Below are 24169 nucleotides of genomic sequence, written 5' to 3'. Positions count from 1 at the left end.
GAATACTGCAAACAGGACTTTTCCAGTTTTACCTAACTGTATTTTATTCCCTTTTTTATTCTTTGTTAATAAAGATAGTGTTTTTTGAGGCATTTAGGGAGAGATATTTAAGGAAATGTAGATAATATATAAAAACAAAATACATTAGTAAAACTTATTTTAAAAAATAAAGTCTAGGATATCACAAGATCACCATTCCCCCCCTTTCTAAACTACTATTCTCTGTTTTATTCAATGCTTAACTATTTTTTCTGTCAATTCTGTTCCCTGTGTCAGTAAAAATTATCCTGATCAGCAACATTATCTTCTGATGCTGACAGGCACACAGGTAAAGTAATGTTGACAGTTGTATTATTAAGAACAGTTGAAATACATAATAATAGCACAGTAGAAATACTAATCCTAAAACTTAGGTGAAAGTAAGTATCTCTTGACTAATAATGCACTTATTATAAATGAATGTATTTCAGCATGGTCATTCTAGTTTTATGCTACTTTACATAGTTTAAATTTTTTTGTAATCATAGAGATGTATACAATTTAAGATCATGTTTTTCCTATATAGAACTCATCAGTATCCTCTGAAAATTTAAATCAATAAGATGCTAGATATTTTATTACACATTTATTTTATTATCATGAGTGAAGCTAGATTTTTTTTTTATAAAGAGCTTTAGAGTTTTATATTTAATTTTATGTATGTTCCTTGTCCATTTTGCAGTTTTCCCACAGCTGCTGCCTTTAGCTGTGTGCACGGATTTACATACTCGTCATGGAGCTATTCTCGCCTGTGCTGAGATCACCTATGCCCTGTACAAACTAGCAGCTGTGAAAAATAGGTATAGATATTTATATACAGTTTTTTTTTTCATTTGTCATCTTTGAGAATACCTCCCTGTGCAATTATTTGTGTCTTTTGTTTGGTCCATATCTCATCCATTTTAATTTTAATTCATTTGCTCCAGCACTGCAAAAATCTACATTTTACCTAGTAAGACTGATATGTACTAGCATCTCTTACGATAAGTCATGTACTATTTATGGAACTACTTGTCTCATCACATTTGAAGCACAAAAGTCTCTGTTAAATAAATAGACTAACTGCTATATATTCAATGATGCTTATTTATCTGAAATACATTAATATTTCCTTTGTCTCCAGCAGTTGCCAAGATCTAATTTGTTATCTGAGAAAAGTTATAAACTCAAGCTCAGCTCAGCTCTCCAGGGATTAATAATGAGCAGCTTGAAATTTTTTTTAAAGCTTCTTATTTTCTTAATGATAACTTTGTGATCTTTGGTGTTAGGTAATTAGATTTCATAGCTTTTAGGGAATGTAAATGTTTAGAAGGAAAGCAAGGGAAACAAAAGAGGGGCAGAAACTATACAAAGAAGTGAGCTTATGGGAGCTATGTACAGATACAGGCATGTAACAAGTTGGGCTTTTTAAGGAATTATTTTCAGAATATGCATATCTGCCACAAAGGGTTGCTCATATTAAACAGCAGCCTGTTAGTCAGTGTTATGCTGTACTTGTTCCAGTATTGATCTGGTTTTCCTTAATTTTCCTATCACTTTTAGTTGTCTTGTCATTTTGCTGTTGGCTTCACATCTACTCTTGTCTGCTGAATTGATTGTATTCATCTTAGCGTGCCAGCTTCATTTCTGGTCCTTGCTAATTCTTCTTCTGTGAGAACTGTTGTCATCCAACAGCAGCTTCATATGTTGACTATTGGTTGCTTCTCTTCAACTCTGATGCTATTATCTAAGTTTCCTCCCTTCTTCCTTTCAGCCTCAGTTATGTTTTTATCTGTGTTGGTTTCAGTTGTATATGCTTGAATTGATCCTAATTGGTTAGACTGATAAATTTACTAGACTTAAAGGGGACAGACTTAAAGGTCAGGATGGTTACATGTTAGTTCCCTTGTTTAAATGTATCTAACATTAAGTGCTTACTATATTAATAGCATTAAAGTTTCAATAATTAGAGATGAATGGAGTTAATAAATTTCACTTGAAAATCAAATACCATATTGAAATATTAAGGGCTTTGCTTCATTCACATAGTAGAGGGATTCCATTCTCTAGCTGAGATTAAATTAACAGAATAGAACTTTTAATTGAGGGAAGTGTGTGGAGAAGAGAGCAAAGTTTTAAGCATTAAATACTTTGAGGAGTAGAGTAGACCTAGGTGTGGTAGTATATATCGAAATTATCAATAGCCAGTATTTAGTAAACCTTATATTATATACCCAGCACTGTGCTAAGTGTTGGGGATGTGAAGACAAAAATGAAACTGTTCTTATTTTCTGTAGATTCCTTCTGGTTTCAAGGGGGAAGTCAACTTATTTATTTTTTTTTGAAGGGGCAATTGGGGTTAAGTGACTATGGGGATATATTTATTCATTCATCCTATTTCATATATCATAATGTAAGCTCTTTGCAGACCAAGACTCTTTCATTTTTATCTTTATATCCCAGTGTTTAGGAGTACAGTGCTTAGCAAATGGTAATGTGTAATAAATTCTTATTGATTGACCAGTAACCTTAAATATAGTTACAAACTTAGACCTTGTGTATTTGTCAAATTGTTTTGTGTTCAAAAATCATCTCCTTCCTTTTCATTTTCTACTCAGTTGAAATTCCATTTCTGTACATTCATATGTGTGTATAAGTTTTTTTTTTCTTTTTTTTGGGGGGGAAGGCAGGGCAGTTGGGGTTAAGTGAGTTGCCCAAGGTCATATGGCTGGTAAGTGTTAAGTGTCTGAGGTTGGATTTGAGCTCAGGTCCTCCTGACTCCAGGGCCAGTGCTCTATTCACTACCTAGCCACCCCCGTATAAGTTTATATGTTATGAATTGAGGCAGCTAGAAAGCTCAGTGAATAGAACACTGGCCTTGGAGTCAGTTCAAATGCAACCCTGAACACTTACAAATGACTGTGTGACATTGGGAAAGTCACTTCACCTCTGTTTGCCTTAATCCACTGAAGAAGGAAATGGCAAAGCACTCTAGTATCTTTGCCAAGAAAACTCCAAGGATAGTATTGGAGTGCTGTGGTCCACAGGGTCACAAAGAATCAGACATGACCAAACAACTGAACAACAACATGAATATGTTTGCGTTGTAGGAATGCAGAGAATGTCTTGACATGTGGAATATTTACAAGGAGTCAGGTTAGAAGAACAGAAAGGCAAATAAGAGTGTATTAATGGCAAACCACCTCTTTCCAAATCTTGCTTAGGGTTGTCCCTAAAAGTTTTTTAGGCAGTTCTCATCTTTTTCTTTCCTTTTAACTCATGATTTCTGTGTTTTTTGGGAAGAGAACTATTAGCACTGTAATTTAGTTATATTTTAGGTCCTTTTAGGTACATCAGCTAATCTAACAACCTTTTATGGCCTTATTTCTCTGAGAGAAAAAACTTTCCAGTTTCAAATAATTGACTTGGGAAAATTTATAATATAATCATAATATTGTTAATTCACATTTATATAACACTTTCAAGGTCCTGAGAGGGAGATAACATATTATTGTTTCTATTTTATGATTATGAAAACTAAAATTCATAGAGGATAGTGATTGCCTTAGGTCACATAAATAACTATCAGTTATGATTTGAACCCAGATTTCTCCTTACTTCAAGTCAAGCAGTCTTTGAAAAAATTTTTTTGATAAAAATGAGAAAATTACCAACATGAACACAGAGGGGTTCAACTTTAAATCTGCTGCATATAGCTTGTTTCTTTTACTATGCATTACATTTAAAGTAATAGAACCAACAATGCCCTGCTTCTGTTTTCCTCTGTATTTTTTAAAGGTACCTAGGTGATGTGGTGGATAGATTGCTGGACCTCAGAAAGATCTGAGTTCACATTTGGTCCCAGATACTAGCTGTGTGTTACCCTGGACTTAACCCTGTTTGCCTCAATTTCCTCATTTATAAAATGAGCTGAAGAAGGAAATGGCAAATCATTCCAGTATCTTTGTCAAGAAAACCCCAAATGAGATCATGGAGAGTTGGATAGAAGTGAAATCTGAGCAATAAAGTTTTTAAAGGTTCATTGACACTCTCTCTCTCTCTCTTTCTCTCTCTGTCTCTCTTTCACCTATTATCCCTCTTCTTTCCTACTGTCCATCCAAGTTCTAGTTGTCCTCTCAACCCCAAAATCCCTTCATTCCCTGATGCAAAAGTATAATCAAGCAAAATAAAATTGTGCTGTATAGATGAGTCTGAAAATATATGCCTCAGTCCTTCATCCTTCACAAGAGGTGAATGAGGTATACTTTATTATCAGTCTCCTGACAGTGTCATTGTTCTTTGGATTGATAATAATAACAATAACTAGCATTTATATAGCATCTTAAGGTTTGCAAAGCATTTACAAATATTATCTCATATAATCCTCATAAATGATATAATTATCCCTATTTTAGAGATAAGAAATTAAGACTGAGAGGTTAAGTGATTTGCCCAGGACTACCATACACCTGGTGAGTGTCTGAAGCAATAATGAACTGAGGTTTTCCTTAACTCTGAATCCAGAACACTATTATAATCACTGTGCCACCTAGCTCCTCTGATCTTAAGATCTAGATTCTTAAATCTTTGCTAGTTTTTCTTTATGATATTGTCATTCTGTAGTTTTCCATGTTCTCTTTGCTCCATAACAGTTTCTCTAAATTAAAGTCTCCAATTATTTTTTCCTGTCCTTTTCTGTTAACTTAGAAGATCTTAATCTTTTTTGTGTTGTGGATACCATTGGTAGTCAGAATAACTGCTACTTAGAATAATATTTTTAAATGCATAAAATAAAAGACTTACAAAGGAAACCAATTAAGTTGAAATAAATTTATGAAAATATTTTTAAAAAACAATTTTATGGGCCTAAGTTAAGTAATCCTATATTAAAGGATTTTCCTTCAAATATCTATCTTGGTACTGTGTCATTTGGTGCACATATATTAAGAATTTTTATTATTGTCTATGGTTCCTTTAAGCATAACGATATTTTTCTTGCTTAATCTTTTTAAAACCATGTGAATTCTTGCTGTTTCCTTGTCCAAGGTCATGATTTTTTTCACCTAAAACATAAATTTTTTCTAGTTCTTCTTTAGCTTCTGTGTGAACATTTGCTTCAAGTGTTTTTCTTACAAATAACTTGGTTTTGTATTCTACTCTTTTCTATTCTGCTGTTTGCCTTCATTTTGTGAGAAGTTCATCTTATTTACAATTCAGTGAGATTTGTTAATTTTATATCTCTGTCCATTATATTTTTTATTTCTTCTTCCCCTCCTAGCCTCCTCTTTACAAAGAAGGTTGCAGATTTAAGGAAGGAATTTGATAAACACTGGTAGTCTATTATTTAACTGGTCTTTTCCTACTACTTAGTCCCTCTTCTCTTCAGCAAGCTCAGTCAGCGATCCCTGGTTCTCCTCTCTCTTTAATTATCTTTTACATTTAACCTTCCTAAGTTGAAATTTAAAGTTTATTTTACTTGTAATTTCTCTTTATTTGTCTTTTTCCTCCCTCTCCTTTTTTCTGTCTCTCCTTGTATCGCTATTGAATATAATGTATTTCTACTCTAAGTGCTGTGTGTGTGTGTGTGGGGGGGTGTATCTGTGTGCAATCTTCCTTTATCCAGTTTTGATAAGAATGAGGTCATTAGATGCCTACTGCCCCCATGCCCTTCTTCATATTTGCTTAATCTTTTCAGTTATACCTCTTTATATGAAATACTAGGTTCTTCCCCTAAATTTCTTTCCCAAATTGATTCACTACTGTATTCTTTTTCCTCTTTCTTTTCTTTCCTCTTTGAAAACCAACAGAATAGAATAAAATCACATAGAGGCCTTAACTCTCTCTTATTCAGTTACCTCACTTTCAGATACTTGAGCACATTAGGATTCTGAAAAGACACTTGTCTCCCTGTGTAGTAACCAATGAAGTATGTTTCTGTCCTCTGCTTTTGTTCTGCCATACTAGGGTCAGAATTTGGCTTGAGGTACCTGATTGTTGGAGCTGGAGCTTCAGTGGAGCAGACTTTTGATGTTCTTCTTCTTAAACTTGGCTAGCTTCATGTCCACTTGCTAGACAGTTCAGGTTGACTTCTCTCCACTTTTTACCACCACTAGCTTTCAGCCAAGTTATGAAAGCTGATTTCTCTCATAATCTGTCTTTTCCTCTAAAGCTTTTGCATTTATCTGAGTTGGCACTTTTTGTGTAGTTCTGGACTGGACAGAGTAGCTACTTTTACATTTCAAATATCTTTTTTTTTTGCTTTTTGGAGGGCAGTTGGGGTTGAATGACTTGCCCAAGGTCACATGGCTAGTTTTTGTATTGTGTCTGAGGCCGGATTTGAACTCTGGTCCTCCTGACTCCAGGTCTCGTGCTCTATTCACTTGCGCCACCTAGCCGTCCCATATTTCAAATATCTTTATCTTTGATCTTTCTAGGACCATTTTGAGATATTTTATTGGAGTTTATATTATAAAGCAATGCTTTATTTTTTTGTCTGTTCATGATATTGTCTAATAGGAAGGCCCAGGACTTTTTCCAGTGGTCACAGTGCCTTTAAGTTGAGGGCTTCCTGTATAGTAAAATCAAAACATTTGTAGCTACCTATTTTGTTCCAGATTTTGGGTGAATCTCAAAGAGACCTAGAGAAAGGTTTGAAATACAATTAGCAGAAAAGTAGCAAACTATCTTAGAAACTGGCAGCTCATGTGTTATGATACTGGCCAGAGAATTAATCAAATAAGCATACAGATATTTTTTCAATAAACATAAACATGTTGTTTGTTCTTATTGATCTGAGCAAATGAATTTCCCATCAGCTAAATAAGTATTTATTCAATCAACATAGGTGTTTAAAGGCATTTTCATGCCTTTGGGACAGTCAGAGCTAATTTCCTGAACTAGAGCGAGATGACAGTAGCATTGACCTTTTAATCTTCCATCTTGCTTTTAAAAAATTAAATGTGCAAATATGAATATTGAATAAGTGGACACATTTTTCTTAGTAAGGGTGAATTTTACATAAATATAAATGAAGCTATAAAAGGCTGTCCTTTCTTTTGACTTTTCAGCATACAACATAGTATGAAGACAATTAATATCAATCAATCATTTATTAAGCACTTTCTATGTGCCAGGCACTGTACTGAGTGCTAGGAATACAAAAAGAGGCAAAAACCAGTCCCTGTCCTCAAGGAGCTTACAGTCTAATCTTGAAGATGATAAGTAAGCTATATACAGGGTAAATAAGAAATAAATTAACAGAGAGAATGCATAAGAATTAAAAGGGCTTGAGAAAGGTATGTGTATGTTGTATGTGTTTAGTAATTTAAGTCCTGTCTGACTCTTTGTAACATCTTTTGGGGTTTTCTTGGCAAAGATTCTGGAGTGGTTTGCCATTTCCTTCTCCATCTCATTTTATAGATGAGGAACTGATGCAGACAGTGTTATGTGATTTCTCAGTTACACAGCTAGTAAATTGTCTTGAGGTCAGATTTGAACTCCTGACTCCATACCTGGGGTTCTGTTCACTCTGCCACCTAGTTGCTCTTCTGTAAAAGATGGAATTTTAGTTGAGACTTAATAGAAGCCAGGGAAGTCAGTGATGAATATAGCCTGCCATTATCATGTCAGTGAAACTGTGGTACATCTCATTCTTAAAGTTACTCTGTTCACTGATTTAAAAAAATCCAAAACATTTGACTTTCCATCTAGTTAGATTCCATCTGGGTACAGATGGTATTAGTTCTTCCACATCCTTTATTTTCTTACCTTTATATTAAAACAATGAAGATTTCTTCATAAAAATTCTCTTCACGGGGACAGTTGGATTTTAGGCCACTACCTCCCACTAAATTTAACACAATTAGCTATTCTTATTTATCACAAAGAGCTCTTCTTAACCTGTGTTATCTGACTTGATACTTTTAATATATTGTGTATGAGATTTTTTATCTTTTATAATTTTGCAGGCCAGTTACAGATTATTTGGATCAAAAGTCATTGGAAGGACTTAAACAGATCCACCAGCAGGTTTGTATCCATATTTGTTTATCCATAGCAACATCATGACCTGAATATCTACTTCTTATAGAACTATTATATCAGAATAGAAATTATTTCTTGTTTCTGTTCTGATGAAGTTATTAGCCATTCAAAAGTTATACTTGATGATGATAAAAGCATTACCTCAAAATTATGAACATTCTTAGACCATCCAATTGTTAATAATAATTATACCTAATATTTTATATAGTGCTTTATGGTTTGCAGAATGCTTTACAAATATGATCTTATTTTATCCTAAGAAGAATACTGAGAGTTAGGTACTATTGTTTGCTCTGTTTTACAGATGAGAAATTGAGACAGAGAGAGATTAAAGATCACAGAGCAACTAAGTGTCTAAAGCCAGATTTGAATTCAGACTTTATGTTATTTAGCTGCCTAATAATACAAAAATAATAGTAGCAGTAGTAGTAGTGATGGTTGTAATAAGAAATTAAGTGGAAGGGAGAGATTAAAGTGTTATGAGAATTTTGAGGGGGGAAGAACAACTTTTAGCATGGAAAATTAGGAAGATCTGAATAAAGGAAGTAATCCTTTCAAGGAAATGGAAGAATCAAGATTTCTCCTAGTAAAGTTGGGAGTAGGGTAGAAAAGGGGAGCACCTGGATAAAGAAGATAAGATTAGTGAATGCTAAATAGTTCAGTTTGACTGGAAAATAGAATGCTTTGTGGGTGAGGGAGAGACCCTGTTAAATCAAGCTGCAAACATAGGTAAGAATCAGATTTTGGAGGATCTTTTTAATGCTAGGTTAAATATTTGTAACAACAACCATACTGACATACCCAGAGTGGCTGCTAGCACAGGTTCTTAGATCTGCTTTACTAAGAAAAATAGCTATTTAAGGGGTCAACAGTCTTTTTCAATTACATTCATTAGTTCAGGGGGAAAGTCAGAACTTCAGAGAAAATACAAGCATAGAAGTAAAGACCAACAGAGAAGGCTATGACTGCCTAAATCAAAGCAATATTGCTATATACTTTACATACATCCCTTGTTCTAGAGTACCTTTACATCTGAGCAGCTGGCGAGCTCTGAACATTCAACTGCTCAGAATCTCGACAAGGGAATCACAAGATCCTTCTCATAAGCAAGCCCCCCAAAATACCAACTCACGCGTGTGTGTTTGTGTGTGTTTACACACTTCTCAAGAGTCAAAAGGCATCACAACCCTCATACATACTTAGAAATTAGCAAAAGCTATGAAAGCCTTCCTACAAGCAAGCCTTCCTTAACCAAGCTTTCCTTAATGGGCTCCACTTGAGGCTTATTAATAGGTAGGGAAGATCTTGAGTTTCATTAATATTACAATATTCCAATTTGAATTTGTGAAAAAATTCTGGGGTACTCTTGGATGACAAGGGAGGATGGTAATCCTATCTATAGAAGTGAGAATAGCAAAATTGAAAGAATTCAGAGGTTTTTTCTTATGTTTTATAATTTTTTTATTCTCCTAGTGAAGTGATATTGCTATGCATTGTTGACTTGAAGTGATACTTGAGTTCAGATTTTGGCATTCTTACTGATAGACTTTATGATCTTAGATTAACTTAATTTTTGTGTCCTGTAATTTAATCATCTACAAAATTGTAGATAACACTAGATAATTGTAGATAACACTCATAATGTTATATTGATTTATCATATTATAGAACATCTAGTCTAGCCCTTTGGTTGTTTTTTTTTTTTAAGCAATTGGGGTTAAGTAACTTGCTCAAGGTTACACGGCCAGTTATTTCTGGGTGTGGTGCTAAGTATCTGAGCCCGGATTTGATCCCCAGGTCATCCTGACACTGGAGCCGGTGCTCTTACTTGCTGAGCCACCTGGCCACCCCTAAGCAATTGGGGTTAAGTAACTTGCTCAAGGTTACATGGCCAGGTGTTTCTGAGTGGATGCTAAGTGTCTGAGCCAGGATTCTATCCCCCAGGTGGTCCTGACACTGGGGCCAGTGCTCTTACTCACTGTGCTACCTGGCCGCCCCACAGCCCTTTGGTTTTTAAAGATGAAAAAATAGAGCTCCAGAATGATGGGATGACTTACCCAAGTGGTACAGGTAGTAGTACAGAGGTGGGATTTTCTGATTAGCTATTATCAAGACTATCATGAAGATGAATGCAGTTGTGCTTAGTAGGCACTTAAGTCTTAGAATAAATGGAGTTATATAATTCAAATAGAATCATCATCTTTCTAAGGCCAGAAAAACTCCAAAAATTGCTTTAAATCTGAGATCTTTCCATAATAGCTTGTACTTTATATTTCCCAAGGTGAGTTAAAGTAACAAATGTGATTTCATATTTGTTTAAAAACTAAAACATTTTCTACCATTTATTTTTAGCTTTATGATCGTCAACTGTACAGGTAAGAGGGGTGTTAAAACAATGTTAGTTCTTATTTCTCTTGTGTTTCTTAAAAACAGATTAATTTTCTATTTTCTCTATGATTTATTGAGTTTGAACTATATGTAGTTCTTTAAATTCTTCAATCAGGCAATCAACAAGCATTTATTAAGTATTTTCTTTAGGTTTTTGGTTTACAAGTACATAGAATAAAACAACCTCTTCTTACAAAAAGTTTGCATTCTAACGTTGAAGAGATAACATATATAGGTTTAAGCTATTTAATAGCTATTAAAGCTTAAACCTGTACTAAAACAGAGATTAAGGGCAGTATGTATATAAGCATATAAAAGCATCAATATAAAGTGAAAGTAGTTGAAATCTATAGTTTGGGAGAAATAGTATGCAGTAGAAGGGATCAGAGAAGCTTCATGCAGAATGTGTTGCTTGAACTATGACTTAAAGGGGGGAATACACTGATGCATATCTAAGGAGGGAGTACAATTCAGGCATGTGGGACAGTGAGGTTGTGTAGTATGTATGAGAGAAAGAGAAAACCATTACATTATTTGTGTTTCCTTAGCTCCCAAATTCAATTTAATCTTACTAAGACAGATTTGAAAAAAGTAGGACTTAAGCAGTAGATAAGTAGTTAAAGTAAAGAAACAATTTTCCAAAGAATAATTATAAATTAATAATAACCGTGTAAAGATGCTCTATATCACTAATAGTAAGATCAATCCAAATCAAGACAGCTCTGAGGTTTTACCTCACTCCCAGAGAATTGGCAAAAATGAGAAAAGATAGTGACAATCAATGCAAGAGTAGTTGTTTAAAGATGGGAACAATAATTTATTCTTGCTGGAACTCTGAATTTGGTCCAACTACTATGGAAAATAATTCCAAATTACACAAAGAAAGTGATTAAAATTTCTGTATCCTATGATCCAGAGATTGGTGTATGCCCTAAGGAGATCCATGACAAAAGGAAATGTCTTATTCACAGAAATATTTATAGCAACACTTTTGTAGTAGTAAGCAACTGACTACAAAGTAGATGATCATTGACTAAGTAATAGTTAAATTAGTTGTGGTATATGAATGTTATGCAAGATGGGGGAGCAAGGGAAAACTGATACAAAGTGAATTAAGAAGAATCAGGAAAACAGTGACTGTGACAATGTAAATGGAAAGAACAGCAACAAAATCCAGAATGAATGCTGTGAAATTATAAAAAACCAAGTTTGTGTTCCTTCTCCATTTCTTTCCATAGGTGACACACTTTGGGTTTGAAACCTAGCATATATTTAATGCATGACTTTTGATATGTTGTTTAGTTTCGCTGAATTTTTTTTCCCTCTCTTTTTACTATTTATTATAAGGGATAGCTCTCTGAAAGTAAAAGAGAAAAGAGTGATACATTGGGAAATAGGTGGTATAAAGATAAATATCAATAAAAAAATTTTTTTTAATTTGCAAAACACCTTTCAGGAAAGAGGAAGGGAGTAGTGGCCTCCATTCTTCATGCCTGGCCTTTGAGTTACCATGTAAATCTGATGATGATAACATACTAGTACTTATTGTAATGAATGTAGTGCTGCATACTTCAGGACTATCTCTTTATACATCCTTAGTTAGAAATTAAGGTCTGCTTTGCTTTCCACTTAATAAATATAGATTGATTTGGCATGCTTGGCATGGACATAGTAGAAAGAATACTAATAGAAAAATCAGGGGACACAAATTATAGTTTTTGAAACTGTATATGTGTGTGATATATATCATGTGAATATGTGATCTGCTGTTGTTATTGATTGCCTTTATTATACCTTAAAACTTAAGCTATAGGATAGAAGCAGTATATTTTCTATAGGAAGTCCACAATTTCAAACGTCTATTTTTATCCCTTTTTGAACAAAGTCCTATTTATTTAGCAATCTAGATGTGATAGATTTTTGGTTTAACCTTCCTAGTTAAAGTGTATATACATTAATTAGAATACAGACTATCTTTGGGACTTTTGTTATAAGTGTTTTCCCCGACAATTTAGTTACCCAGAAGCACCATGTCTTAGTATTTGGTCTTATCCTATAAATTTGTTGGGGATTTTGGCCCCCAGGGATTATTTAATTTACAATGAATCTGTAAGACTGCAGGTCCAATGAAGTGAGTAGCCAGACTGAAAGGAAAAGGAATTTATTAGCATATTAATGGAGACTGGCCCTTATTTTTGTTTTGTTTTTTTCTTCTGTGAAATGCAACTCTTACATATGCTGGTGGTGTTATGTTTGTTATGTTCTGACTGCTAAGTACCCTTCATGATAGATAAATCTTCTAAATTTAGTTCAGTACTGAATAGTTTCTTTGTATCTATAGTGCTTTACACTCTAATGCTTTGGTAGAAAAAAAAAGATCATAAATAAACTAAGCAAATCTATAAATGTGGGTAACCTTTTTGAACAAAGTGTCTTCAAATCTCAATATAGTAATTAACCATCAGCTAAGAGTAACACAGAAAGCAAGCTTACTATTTGTTTTGGCTTAGCTTTCCCAGCAAGCAGTCTGCAGAACAAGCAGAACTTGTTTAGCAATGAATCATCTCATACTTGTGGTGTGTATGGTTTTCATTTCAGTGATGGTTTTTGATATAATAACTGGTGAGATCCTGTTAAAATGTAGGAAACCAGATGCGTGCTGGGTTTTTTTTTTCTTTTTGATTTGGCTTTTTATTACTGTCTTAAAATTTAAAATTAACAAAAATAAACAAAAGCTGATCCTGGACAGCTTGCACAGAAATGTAGCTTCATATGTAAGCTGAAGATGTATTTGGATATTCACAGAAAGCCATTTTGTCCATGCTATTTATGTCTTCCCTAAAAATAGTAAAGTAGGGGGGTCCGGAGTCAAGATGGCGGAGTAGAAGCAGGATCTCCCTGCTGCTATGGCTTCCACCTTCCCAAATCCATATAAAAAGGGGACTCTGAACAAACTTTGGAGATGCAGAACCCACAAAATGACACAGAGAAGCTAACCTCCTGCTGAGGACAGCCCAGCAGGCCAGCAGGAATCGGCCAACCCAGCACTCTGGGAGCCGAGCCACACCAAGGCTTTAGCCCTAGGGTAGGCCTGACCAGCCTCTGGCAGGAGGGACTCCAGATCAACAGCAGCTGTGGCCATTTCCAGATTTATCAACATATAGATGCGAAGGACAAAGTGAGAGCTCAGTGCAGTCTGGACTTTGGGACCCATCTTATCCTATAAATTTGTTGGGGATTTTGGCCCCCAGGGATTATTTAATTTACAATGAATCTGTAAGACTGCAGGTCCAATGAAGTGAGTAGCCAGACTGAAAGGAAAAGGAATGTGGGAGTGCGTGGCTTTTGCCCCCTGGGGCAAGAAGCCCCTGAGACACTGGCACAGGCAGCCAGCACCACGCGGCAGCTTCAGCTCTTGGCCTGCAGAGTGTAGGAGGACCAAGCACCAGTCTGAGGGGTAATCACTCTTGCTTTAACCTTCTTGGATCTGTATTGCAGTCTAGGTTGGAGGTCCTGGAGTGTGTGTCCAGCTTGCCAGAGCATGTGGAGACCTCAGAGAGGGAACCCATCTAATACCTCCGGCAGCTGAGAAAACTCCAGCATTTGGGATGAAAGCTCCCCTGTCTGGTGGCAGAGTCTTACTGTGGCAAAAAGCCCAGGGGTCAAGTGACTGAGGGGCAACATGACCAGGCAAAGGAAACAAAGAAGACAGAAAATTCCAACATTAGACTCCTATTTTGGGGACAAAAAGGAGCAAAGCATGGAACAGGAGGGAGACAGTGAAGTCAGAACTCCAGCACCAAAAGCTTCAAAGGAAAATATGAGCTGGTTACAGGCCATAGAGGACCTTAAGAAGCAGATAAGAGAAGTGGAGGAAAAATTGGGAGGAGAAATGAGAACAATGCAAGAAAATTACAAAATGAGAGTCAACAGCCTGACTGAGGAAAATACTACCTTAAAAAATAGACTAACTCAAATGGCAAAAGAGGCTGAAAAAGGCAATGAGGAGAAGAATGCCTTAAAAAGCCGAATTGGGCAGATTTGGCAGATGGAAAAAGAATCTCAAAAGCTCAATGAGGAGAATCATTGCTTCAGAATTAGATTGGAGCAAATGGAAGCTAATGACTTTATGAGAAATCAAGATGCTGTTAAACAGATCCAAACATTAATGAAAGAATAGAAGGCAACGTGAAATATCTCATGGGAAAAACCACTGACCTGGGAAATAGATCCAGGAGAGATAATTTAAAAATTATTGGACTACCTGAAAGCCATGGTGAAAGTAAGAACCTAGAAATCATCCTCCAGGAAGTTCTCAAAGAAAACTGCCCTGATGTTTTGGAACCAGAGGGCAAAATAGAGGTTGAAAGAATCCACTGATCACCTCCTGAAAAAGATCCCAAAAAGAAAACTCCTAGGAATATTATAGCCAGGTTCTGGAATTCCCAGATTAAGGAGAGAATATTACAAACAGACAGGAAGAAACAATTTGAATATTGTGGAAACACAATCAGGATAACCCAGGATCTGGCAGCTTCTACACTGAGGGATCGAAGGGCTTGGAATATGATATTCCAAAGGTCAAAGGAGCTGGGATTAAAACCAAGAGTCACCTACCCAGCAAAACTGAGTATCATGTTTCAGGGGAAAATATGGTCATTCAGTGGAATAGACGACTTTCAAGAGTTCTTGCTGAAAAAACCAGAGTTGAATAGAAAATTTGACATTCAGGTACAAGAAGCAAGAGAAGCATGAGAAGGTAAACAGGGAAAAGAAATCATAAGGAACTTATCAAAGTTGAACTATTAACATTCCTACATGGAAAAACAATAATTGTAACTTATGAAACTTTTCTCAGTAGTTGAATGGAATAGAAACATATATATGTCTATATGTGAGGTTATATGGGCATATGAATACATACGTGAATGTGTGTGTATATGTTTACAGGCATACATAGATAGAGGGCACAGGACCAATTTAACAGGAAGGGATGATACTTAAAAGGTGAAATTAAGAGGTGAGAGAGGAGTATATTGAGAGGAGATGGGGAGAGACAGAATGGGGTAAACTATCATATAGAAGAGGCAAGGGAAAATGGTTACAATGGAGGGGGAGAATAGGAAGGTAAAAGGGAATGGGTCAACCTTATTCCATTGAATTTGGATTGAGGAGGGAATGAAATACACACTAAATAGGGTATCTCACCCTCAAGGAGAGTAGACTAGGGGAAGGGGATGAGAGGGGAGATGATGGAAGGGAGGGCAAGCTGGGGGGGAGGGAAGTTGGAAACACCCACTTTTGAAAAGGAACAGGATCAAAGTAGAGAATAGAACAAGTGGGAGGTGGGATAGGAGGGAGGGAAATATAGTCAGTCTTTTACAATATATCTACTATGTTATTGTGTTGCATTAGCCACACGTGTACAACCTATACTGAACTGTTTATCTTTCCAGTAAGGGTGGGTGACAATGGAGGAAGGGAATGAATCTGGAATTCAAAGTTTTAAAATCAAATATTCAAATATATACTATTATTAATACTATTTTACGTATATTGGGAATTTTATATGTAATTGGGAAATAAGATATATTGGCACTGGGTCTTAGATATCCACCATGCCCAACTGGAAAAGTCGAAAGGGGTATAGGAGAAAATATGGGAGAGAGCAGATTGGAGGAGGGGATATCCTGTGGGACTGCTATTTTGGGGCAATGGGTAGGGGAAAAACAGAAAAATTTTTATAACTCAAAATCTGGCGGAAATGAATGATGTAAATCAGAAGTTAATAAAGCTTTTGAAAAATAAAAAAATAAGAAAGTAGTAAAGTAATAGTGATATTAAGCCTATGAGAGTTATTTGTATTTCTCCTATATTTGTTACTTATCTTCCAGGAAAGCTTATTATTTTGTATTATCTAGAAACCTCAAATTTATATGCCTTCTAATGATATGGGAAAACTAGTTTTTCAGACAGTAGCATCTTAGCACTTAGTGAGTATGGCCCACTTGCTTTTACACAATAATCATAAGCAAAGGCTTATAATAATCATTGTACTGGAACTCAAGAGTTACAATATCAGTTAGAGATCAAAGTTCATAGCTTCTTGTATGAGACCTTTCTCTTATTATATGTCCCTTGTAATAGCTGGTTTCTTTGTGCAGTTGTTAACTCTGTGTTTCCAGAGTGCCATTTTATTTAGTAATTTGTTGGCTGTTACATATACTGATATTTTGTTGTTAAGGGTGAAAGTAGTGGCATGGTTTGGATGTACAGGTGGGATGAATGATAAAGACTAGGAGAAAAAAAGGTAAAGTTCTTTCCCTACAATATTCATCAAATGAACATAAGGGAAATCATAGTTTTATTATACTAAACCAGAGGCCTCATCCCCAGAATTGTAAAAGATGTAAAATATTATGGTTTTAAGGTCTCTATTATTAATTCTCAATGGTTTGAAAGCTTGGTAGTGTTCCTCTCGAAATCAACTGCTGGATTTTCTGAAGTACAGTGTCTTAAGGTGGGAGATTCTCTGATGAGGTTCAGCATTCTGTATGTACAGAATTTGCTGTTATATCCCTCCTGCTGTTAGAATCAAAGGGAATGTTTTTGTCTTTTGACAGTTACCAGCTCATTAGGCCAAGGACAGTACTTGAATATTTCTTTGTCTGATTAAGGCAATACATTTAAATTATATTACTTCTTATAGCTTTTTTTTTTGGTGTTGTGTCAGTTGTGTCTGACTCTGTGATCCCTGTGGATCATACTATCTGTGGGGTTGTCTTGGCAAAGATACTGGAGTGTTTTGCCATTTCCTTCTCCAGTGGATCAAAACAAACAGGTTAAGTGGCTAGGTCTTCCTGTCTCCAGGCACAGTGCTCTAACCACTGAGCAATCTATAGCTGCCTCCATTATTATAGCTTCTAGATTTGAAAACCAACATCATCCACAAAATAAACCATTTTGAGGTTTATTTTGGGGGGGGTTGCTTTTTGGAGGGCAGTTGGGGTTAAGTGACTTGCCCAAGGCTACCTGGCTAGTAAGTGTCAAGTGTCTGAGGCCGGATTTGAACTCAGGTCCTCCTGACTCCAGGGCTGGTGCTCTACTCACTGTGCCACCTAGCCACCCCTTGAGGTTTATTTTGGACAGAACTATTAAAATTCTATAGTTCTCAGTTCTTTTGGAGATATAGTTTTCTAATTTAAAAAAATGAAACGAAGTCAGATTATGCCATCAGTATTCCAACAGTTTAGAAAGAAAATTTTTTCTAGTAATATTACTTGAAGTCAAAGGAGAGTCAGCCAGTTTAGCTAAATACTATTGGAGAATACAACCTGTGTACAGAAGTAGTTCTTAATCCTTTTTATAATGGCATGTGTAGCAGAGTGGGAAATCAGAGTATTGTTTTCTGTTCTATTTTGGGAGGAGGATGATGTGAAAAATGAACCCCTGCTTTGGTCATAGGGATTAAATATGTAGACTCATTGTTGACATTATACTGAGAGAGCTTAAATTACCATTAACCCAAAACTAATATAAAAGTTGAATACTGCATGTCAGCAGAAACTCATAGCATTCTGGAAAGCTTCCAGATTGAATAGCTTTTGACACTTGAGTAAATGTTCAGCTTTATTGCTTGTGGTGGCACAGTCCCAAATTCAAGTATAGCACTGAAACTTTAATACTGTTCTTCCAGATAAGGGTGAAGTTTTCTTGTAAAAATTGTGAGTTGTTTCAGTTTCTACAGGGAGAAATATAAGATAATCTTTTTCATTGTTGTGGTAAGTAGTACAAAAATAATTTTAAAGAACAGGTATGGTTTTAAAAAATAAATATGAATAGATGAAAAGTAGCTTTTTGAAATAGTCATGTAGCTATCAGAATGGAGATTGTATCATGATCACTAACTTTAAAAAATAAGTATGTAGGAAGGTGATGAATTTTGTTGATAACAGTATGTAAAAGTAGCCTTTTAATGGCAACAGCTGATACAACCTTTAAGCAAACTATTCAGCTTTACCCCGAAGATTCATGTGTGTTTGTGTGTGTGTGTGTGCATGCGTGTGTAACTTTCCAAATGCTACTTGGACCTAAAGAAGAATTAAAGCTGAGAAATGAATGTTTTTTCCTTTATGGCCTCTTCTCAGTATAAACAAATAGTTGTGTGTCAAAGAATGGAGTTTTACTTAGGAAGATCTGAGTTCATATTCGACCTACAACACTAGTTGAGTGACTAGCAAACTATTAATATATCTAAATCTCAGCTTTCTGATCTATGAAATAGGGAAAATAATTTGTTAGACTGAAGTGAGATAGAGTTGTAATTTTAAGGTGCTACCCTTGTTTTTTCACCAACAAATTATTGAGTAAGTACATCTTTAACCTTTTGTGGGCTGTGAAAGTGATATAAAAATGAAAGGTTGATGATTCCCCTCTTCCCCCAAATACTTAATGTGGGCTATTTAACTGGTTTATTCTAAAATGATATATAACTTTGATTTTTTTTCTCAGATCTGAGGAGAGACCTTTAAAATTTCCTTTTATTTGATTGTTTTGTCCCCAGTTGTTGCAAAAAGAAGATTAATGCCAAATGTCAGTGTGACAGAGTGGTAATATTTCCAACTTTAGAGTAAGCTACGTAGAAATAAATGCTTTCATGCCCAACCTTGCTAAAAAGGTAATACCATTTAGGTAGCATCTATTACTTTCTGAAGGATATTCCCTTTACTTATCTTATACAACATAAGTTGGCTAATTCTTGATAGTCCTTATGGACAAAACAAAACTTTTGAAGATAGTAGTATAGAAGATACCTAACAAGGTTATATACACATGAAAGATAACATTTGTGATAGTCATTAGTGTTTAAGTATTATTAATAGTTTGCAGTCCCTCTAGTATTGGGAAGACAAATGATAGTTCACAATTGTTTCTGTCAATTTAAAAAAAAAAGATTTTACTATTGCCTTTTTCATTATCAGCCATTCAAAATATATGGTTTCCTTCCTTTCTAACAATAAAAAAATGGTTAAGCAAAATCGACAAATGCGATGAGTGTTTTTGATAGTGCATATAATATTTCTGTACCCCAAATCCTCCACTTCTATACTGAAAGGAACAATATTCCATCATTTGCTCTCCTGAGCCAAGATGTGTCATTATAGTCAGTACTATTTTTTTAGATAGTTTCATTATCATCTTGTTATAGGTCATCTTTCTCCCTCTAATACATTCTCCACACAGTTACTTGCTAAAATGATTTTCCTTAAGCACATTGCTCATATTCCACTATTCAACAAACTCCAATCTCTCTGTTACCTCCAGGCTTAGATAAAAGCCATTGTGTGACTTTTAAAGTCTTTTCCCCCAACCCCATTTTTCAATTCTCATACATTATTTCCCTTATTATACATTGCACTCAAGAAAAATTTGTCTTCACTCTGTTCCTTTTCTGATTATTATCATGCCATAGCCCTGGTTGTTCTGTTTGGAGTACATTCCCTTCTCACACAGTATTCTTCATTTCCTTCAAGACTCAATTGAAGCAGCACCTTTCACCCCCCCCCCCCAGACTTTAAAATCATGCATTGTTTAGTCTCATCCTGAAACACTCATTAATTCCTTGCAGCCTTCTTACCTTGGGACTACTATGTCACTCCCCTTCTGCCATTGGTGAATTCTTCTGTGGTCAGGCTGACTAACCTTAATTTCCCTTCTGACTATATTCGTTACTTTTCTGGCTTCAACACCATCTATAATCTCACTCTGGAACACACATCATCCTCTTGCAGCCCTCTCACCCTGGAAATAAATGCCTTCTGCTATGTTGGTCATCTCCTTAGCACAGTTGTTTGAAAATAATAAGAGTTTAATAAGTGCTTGTTAAATAAATATTTGTTTCCATTTCCTACATGAAGCCTTTTCTTATCCTATCTGTTCGTATCTTCCCTAAATTCCTTGCATTTAGCTACTTTGTATTTATGTTTTATATTATGCTATGTTATATTAAATTATGATATATCATCACAGTCATAGATATCATATTGTATTTATCATTCAATTAGTTATATCGTATCACATTATGTTATAGTATGTTGTATTAGATTATACATTACATTATTATACATGATACATTACATTGTGTTACATCTTGTTGTTCAGTCATTTTCATTTGTGTTCAACTGAACCCCCATTTGGAGTTTTCTTGGCAAAGATACTAGAGTGGTTTACCATTTCCTTCTTCAGCTTATTTTACAGATGAGGAAACTGAGGCACACAGTTAAATGACTTGCTTAGGGTCACATAGCTAGTAAGTGAGGCTGGATTTGAACTCAAGTCTTCCTCTTTCCAGGTCCAGTGTTCTGTTTACTGTCACCTAGTTGCTCTTGTGTTACATTATATTGATTTTCATTATGCTACATTGTATTTCATTACATTATATTGCATCATATATTTAATATCTTATCATTTAATAGAATGAGTTCCATTAGAGTAGCGATTTTCATCTTTGGAGTTTATATTCCCAAGTCCTAGCATATTAGACCTAGAACCTAATAAATTCTTGTTGATGGATTTCCTAATGCTTTAAGGCAGTTTGAAACTTTTTTTCCTCTTTCATATTTACATAATCATCATTACTGAATATGTTTCTCCCTCATTCAATACCTACCCTTTATAATAAATAATGAAAAGGAAAGTTGCAAGGGAAAGCAAGTCAGCAAAAATGTTCTATAGATCTAGCAGTGTCTGTTATTATCAACCCAAAATCCCCCAACTATGACCAGAAGGTAGGAAGATGGATTTTCTTAACTATACTCTAGGGTCACTTAGTTTTTATACTTAGGATGTTCTGGTTTTTGTTGTTTTTATGTTAATATTGTTGTAGTCATTATCTACATTGTATTCCTGGTTCTGTTTATTTTACACTGTGTCAGTACACATATAAATGTCACTCTTGTCATAGCTGAGGGATTATGAGTATTGATAATAACAGAGAAGGGAAACTATAGACCCAAATGCCTAATGCATATTGAAGTAAAAATTTTCAGTGAAATATTAGCAAGGAGACTAAAACAATGTATTTGAAAGCTATATACATATATATGTACATATACATATATATGATATATTTATATCAGGAATTCAGTATTGGGAAAATTAGGAACCCAAGTGAACATATTAACAACAGAACAAAAAATAAACCACATGGTTATTAATAGAAGCAGAAAAAGCTTTTGACAAGATACAGCATCCATCCTTGTTATAATAATTAGAAATTATAGGAATAAATGGAATTTTCCTGAAAATAACTAATATTGTTGAGGTTTAGGGGTGCTCAAAACCCCAAAATATCAACACACTGGGTCTTTCCAAAGTTTATTAAAGATTTGCCATAATGGGTAGACATACAGTTCTCAAAGAAAAAATTGTATAGTATTCACAGCCACATGAAAGAATGTACCAGATTCCTAATGATAAGAGAAATTAAAATCAAAAGAATTCTGAGGTTTCACTTTATACCATTCAAATGGTCAAAAATGACAACAGTCAGTGTTCAAGGGGTGTATGTAAGTATAGACACTGTAATACGTTGTTGATGAAGCAATGAAATAGTACAACCGTTTTGGAAAACAACAAATAAAGTGACTGAAATGTCCATATCCTTTGAACTATAGGCTCTATTACTGGTCATTAGGAAGAAAGCTCCTACATAATACAAAATATTTATGAAAGCACTTTTTGTGATAGATAAGAATTGGTAACAAAGTAGATGCCCATCAGTTGAGGAATAGTTAAAAAAAAAAAAGGTGTGGCTCATGAATGTAATGAAATATTCCTGTGCTATAAGAAGTGAAATGTGTGATGAATAAAGAGATGCATGGAACTATATGAACTGATCTGAGTGAACTAAGTAGCCAACAAAATGCTGTATGCAGTATGCACAACAATGTAAGTAGAAGGAACAACTACACATTTTTTAAAAAATATAACAAAATTACAAAGATCAACTAGGAACAAATGAAAAGAGAGAGGAGACACTTTCAGCTTATCCTTTTGTGGAGGGGAAGGGCTACAGGTACTATACATTGCATATATTTTCAGACTTTTTCTTTGTATTAATCAGTTTTATTGATTTTTTTCTTTTCTAAAGAATACTATTAGTCATGTGGGGTAGCTCTTTGGGAGGGGGAGAAGAAGAGATACTTGAGATAACTATGCTAATGTAAGAAACAAAAAAATCAATAAAAACTTATTTTTAAAAAAGAAAAGATGAAAGAGGTTGTTTTGGAAGAACATGGAAAGACTTGTATGAACTGATTTAAAAGGAAATGAAGAGAACCAGGAAAATAATTACACTGTAACAATAAATAAAGACAGACAACTTTGAAAGAATTAGAATCTCATCAATATATTGACCAACCACAATTCCAGAGGAATTATTATGGGTTTTGTTTTGGAGGGCAATTGGGGTTAAGTGACTTGCCCAAGATCACATGGCTAGTTTTTGTGTTAAGTGTCTGAGGCCAAATTTGAACTCAGGTCCTCCTAACTCCAGGGCCAGTACTCTATTCACTGCACCACCTAGCCATCCCCAGAGGAATTATTATAAAATGTGTTTCCCATCTCCAGATAGAGATCATAGACTCAGAGTGTGTATTGGGAAATTTTGGGGGATGGGAGAACCTGGTTCTTCAGAAATTTGTAATGATTGAGTTTAAAAAAACAACTCACTGGGGCGGCTAGGTGGCGCCGGAGTTGGGAGGACCTGGGATTGTTCTGGCCTCAGATACTTAACACCCGCACAAAAAACCTGGCTGTGTAACCTTGGGCAAATTACTTAACCCCAATTGCTTAAAAAAAACAAAACAAAACAAAAAACCCCACCAACATAAAGTATTCATGTCCTTTGGCCACATACTTATTTTGGAATGGTTCTTGGTCTTATTTTCGTATATATTTCGGACACTAAACCTTTACTGCAAATATTTGATATAAAGAAATTTTCCCAGAATTTTTTTGTGTGTAGATATATGTTTTTGCTTTATTGATTATGCTATTTTACCTTTCCACTGATATCTTCTCTGTTGTGTTGTGAAAGTGACACTAGATTCTATACCAGTATAGTCTAAGTTCTTTTAGGTTTTAGGTCTTATAAAATTGAAAATGCTTGTACTGTGACAAGATTGTTCACTAAGAATTCTGTTATCTTAATCTAGAGAAACTCATTATTGAAAAGCTCATCATTAGGTAAAGAATAGTTTTGGCCACAGGAATGTAATGAAAGAACCTATTCATATGTTGAGGGAATGCTGTAATTTATGTTAGGGCATATCCATAGTGAAATGATAGCTTTTCAGAAATTATAGATTTTTGAAATATTGGATTAAATTATTTGGCCATTATTTTTGTAATGTTCTCTTTTTTTTTTTTAACTTTTCAGAGGATTGGGAGGAGAACTAATGAGACAATCAGGTAGGTTTTAAATGTGTGGAAGACAGGAAATGGTGGGTTATGACTCTTTATTCTTACTAACTATGAATGTAAAAACATACTAAATGATGATACATACTCTTTTGACTTACCAGGGACAATGAGCTTTTTTGTCATCAAATAAAACACCATTATAATTAAATTACATTTCTCTTTTACACTGGATTTCTGTGGCACTGTGGTTATACAGTATTGCTTATGCTGTCAGAACAGTTTGTTTTGCTGAACT

General features: G+C 34.9%; 1 protein-coding gene across 8 annotated transcripts in view; it reads left to right on the top strand.

Annotated features, from left to right (window-relative positions):
- The window catches only part of TBCD (tubulin folding cofactor D), a 572945-nt gene that overhangs the window by 371474 nt on the left and 177302 nt on the right, over positions 1–24169 (top strand). For all 8 annotated transcript variants that reach the window (XM_069076616.1, XM_069076621.1, XM_069076618.1 and 5 more), the window contains 4 exons: positions 722–839; positions 7986–8046; positions 10414–10436; positions 23891–23922. In XM_069076616.1, coding sequence (XP_068932717.1) covers positions 722–839; positions 7986–8046; positions 10414–10436; positions 23891–23922 — 234 coding nt within the window. The remainder of the gene's footprint in view (positions 1–721; positions 840–7985; positions 8047–10413; positions 10437–23890; positions 23923–24169) is intronic.

This window comes from Petaurus breviceps, unplaced genomic scaffold, assembly GCF_028583685.1.
Source record: "Petaurus breviceps papuanus isolate PSGF00001 unplaced genomic scaffold, PetGlider_PUasm1.0 90925, whole genome shotgun sequence".
Taxonomy (NCBI): domain Eukaryota; kingdom Metazoa; phylum Chordata; class Mammalia; order Diprotodontia; family Petauridae; genus Petaurus; species Petaurus breviceps.
This window is presented reverse-complemented; position numbering and strand designations above follow the sequence as displayed.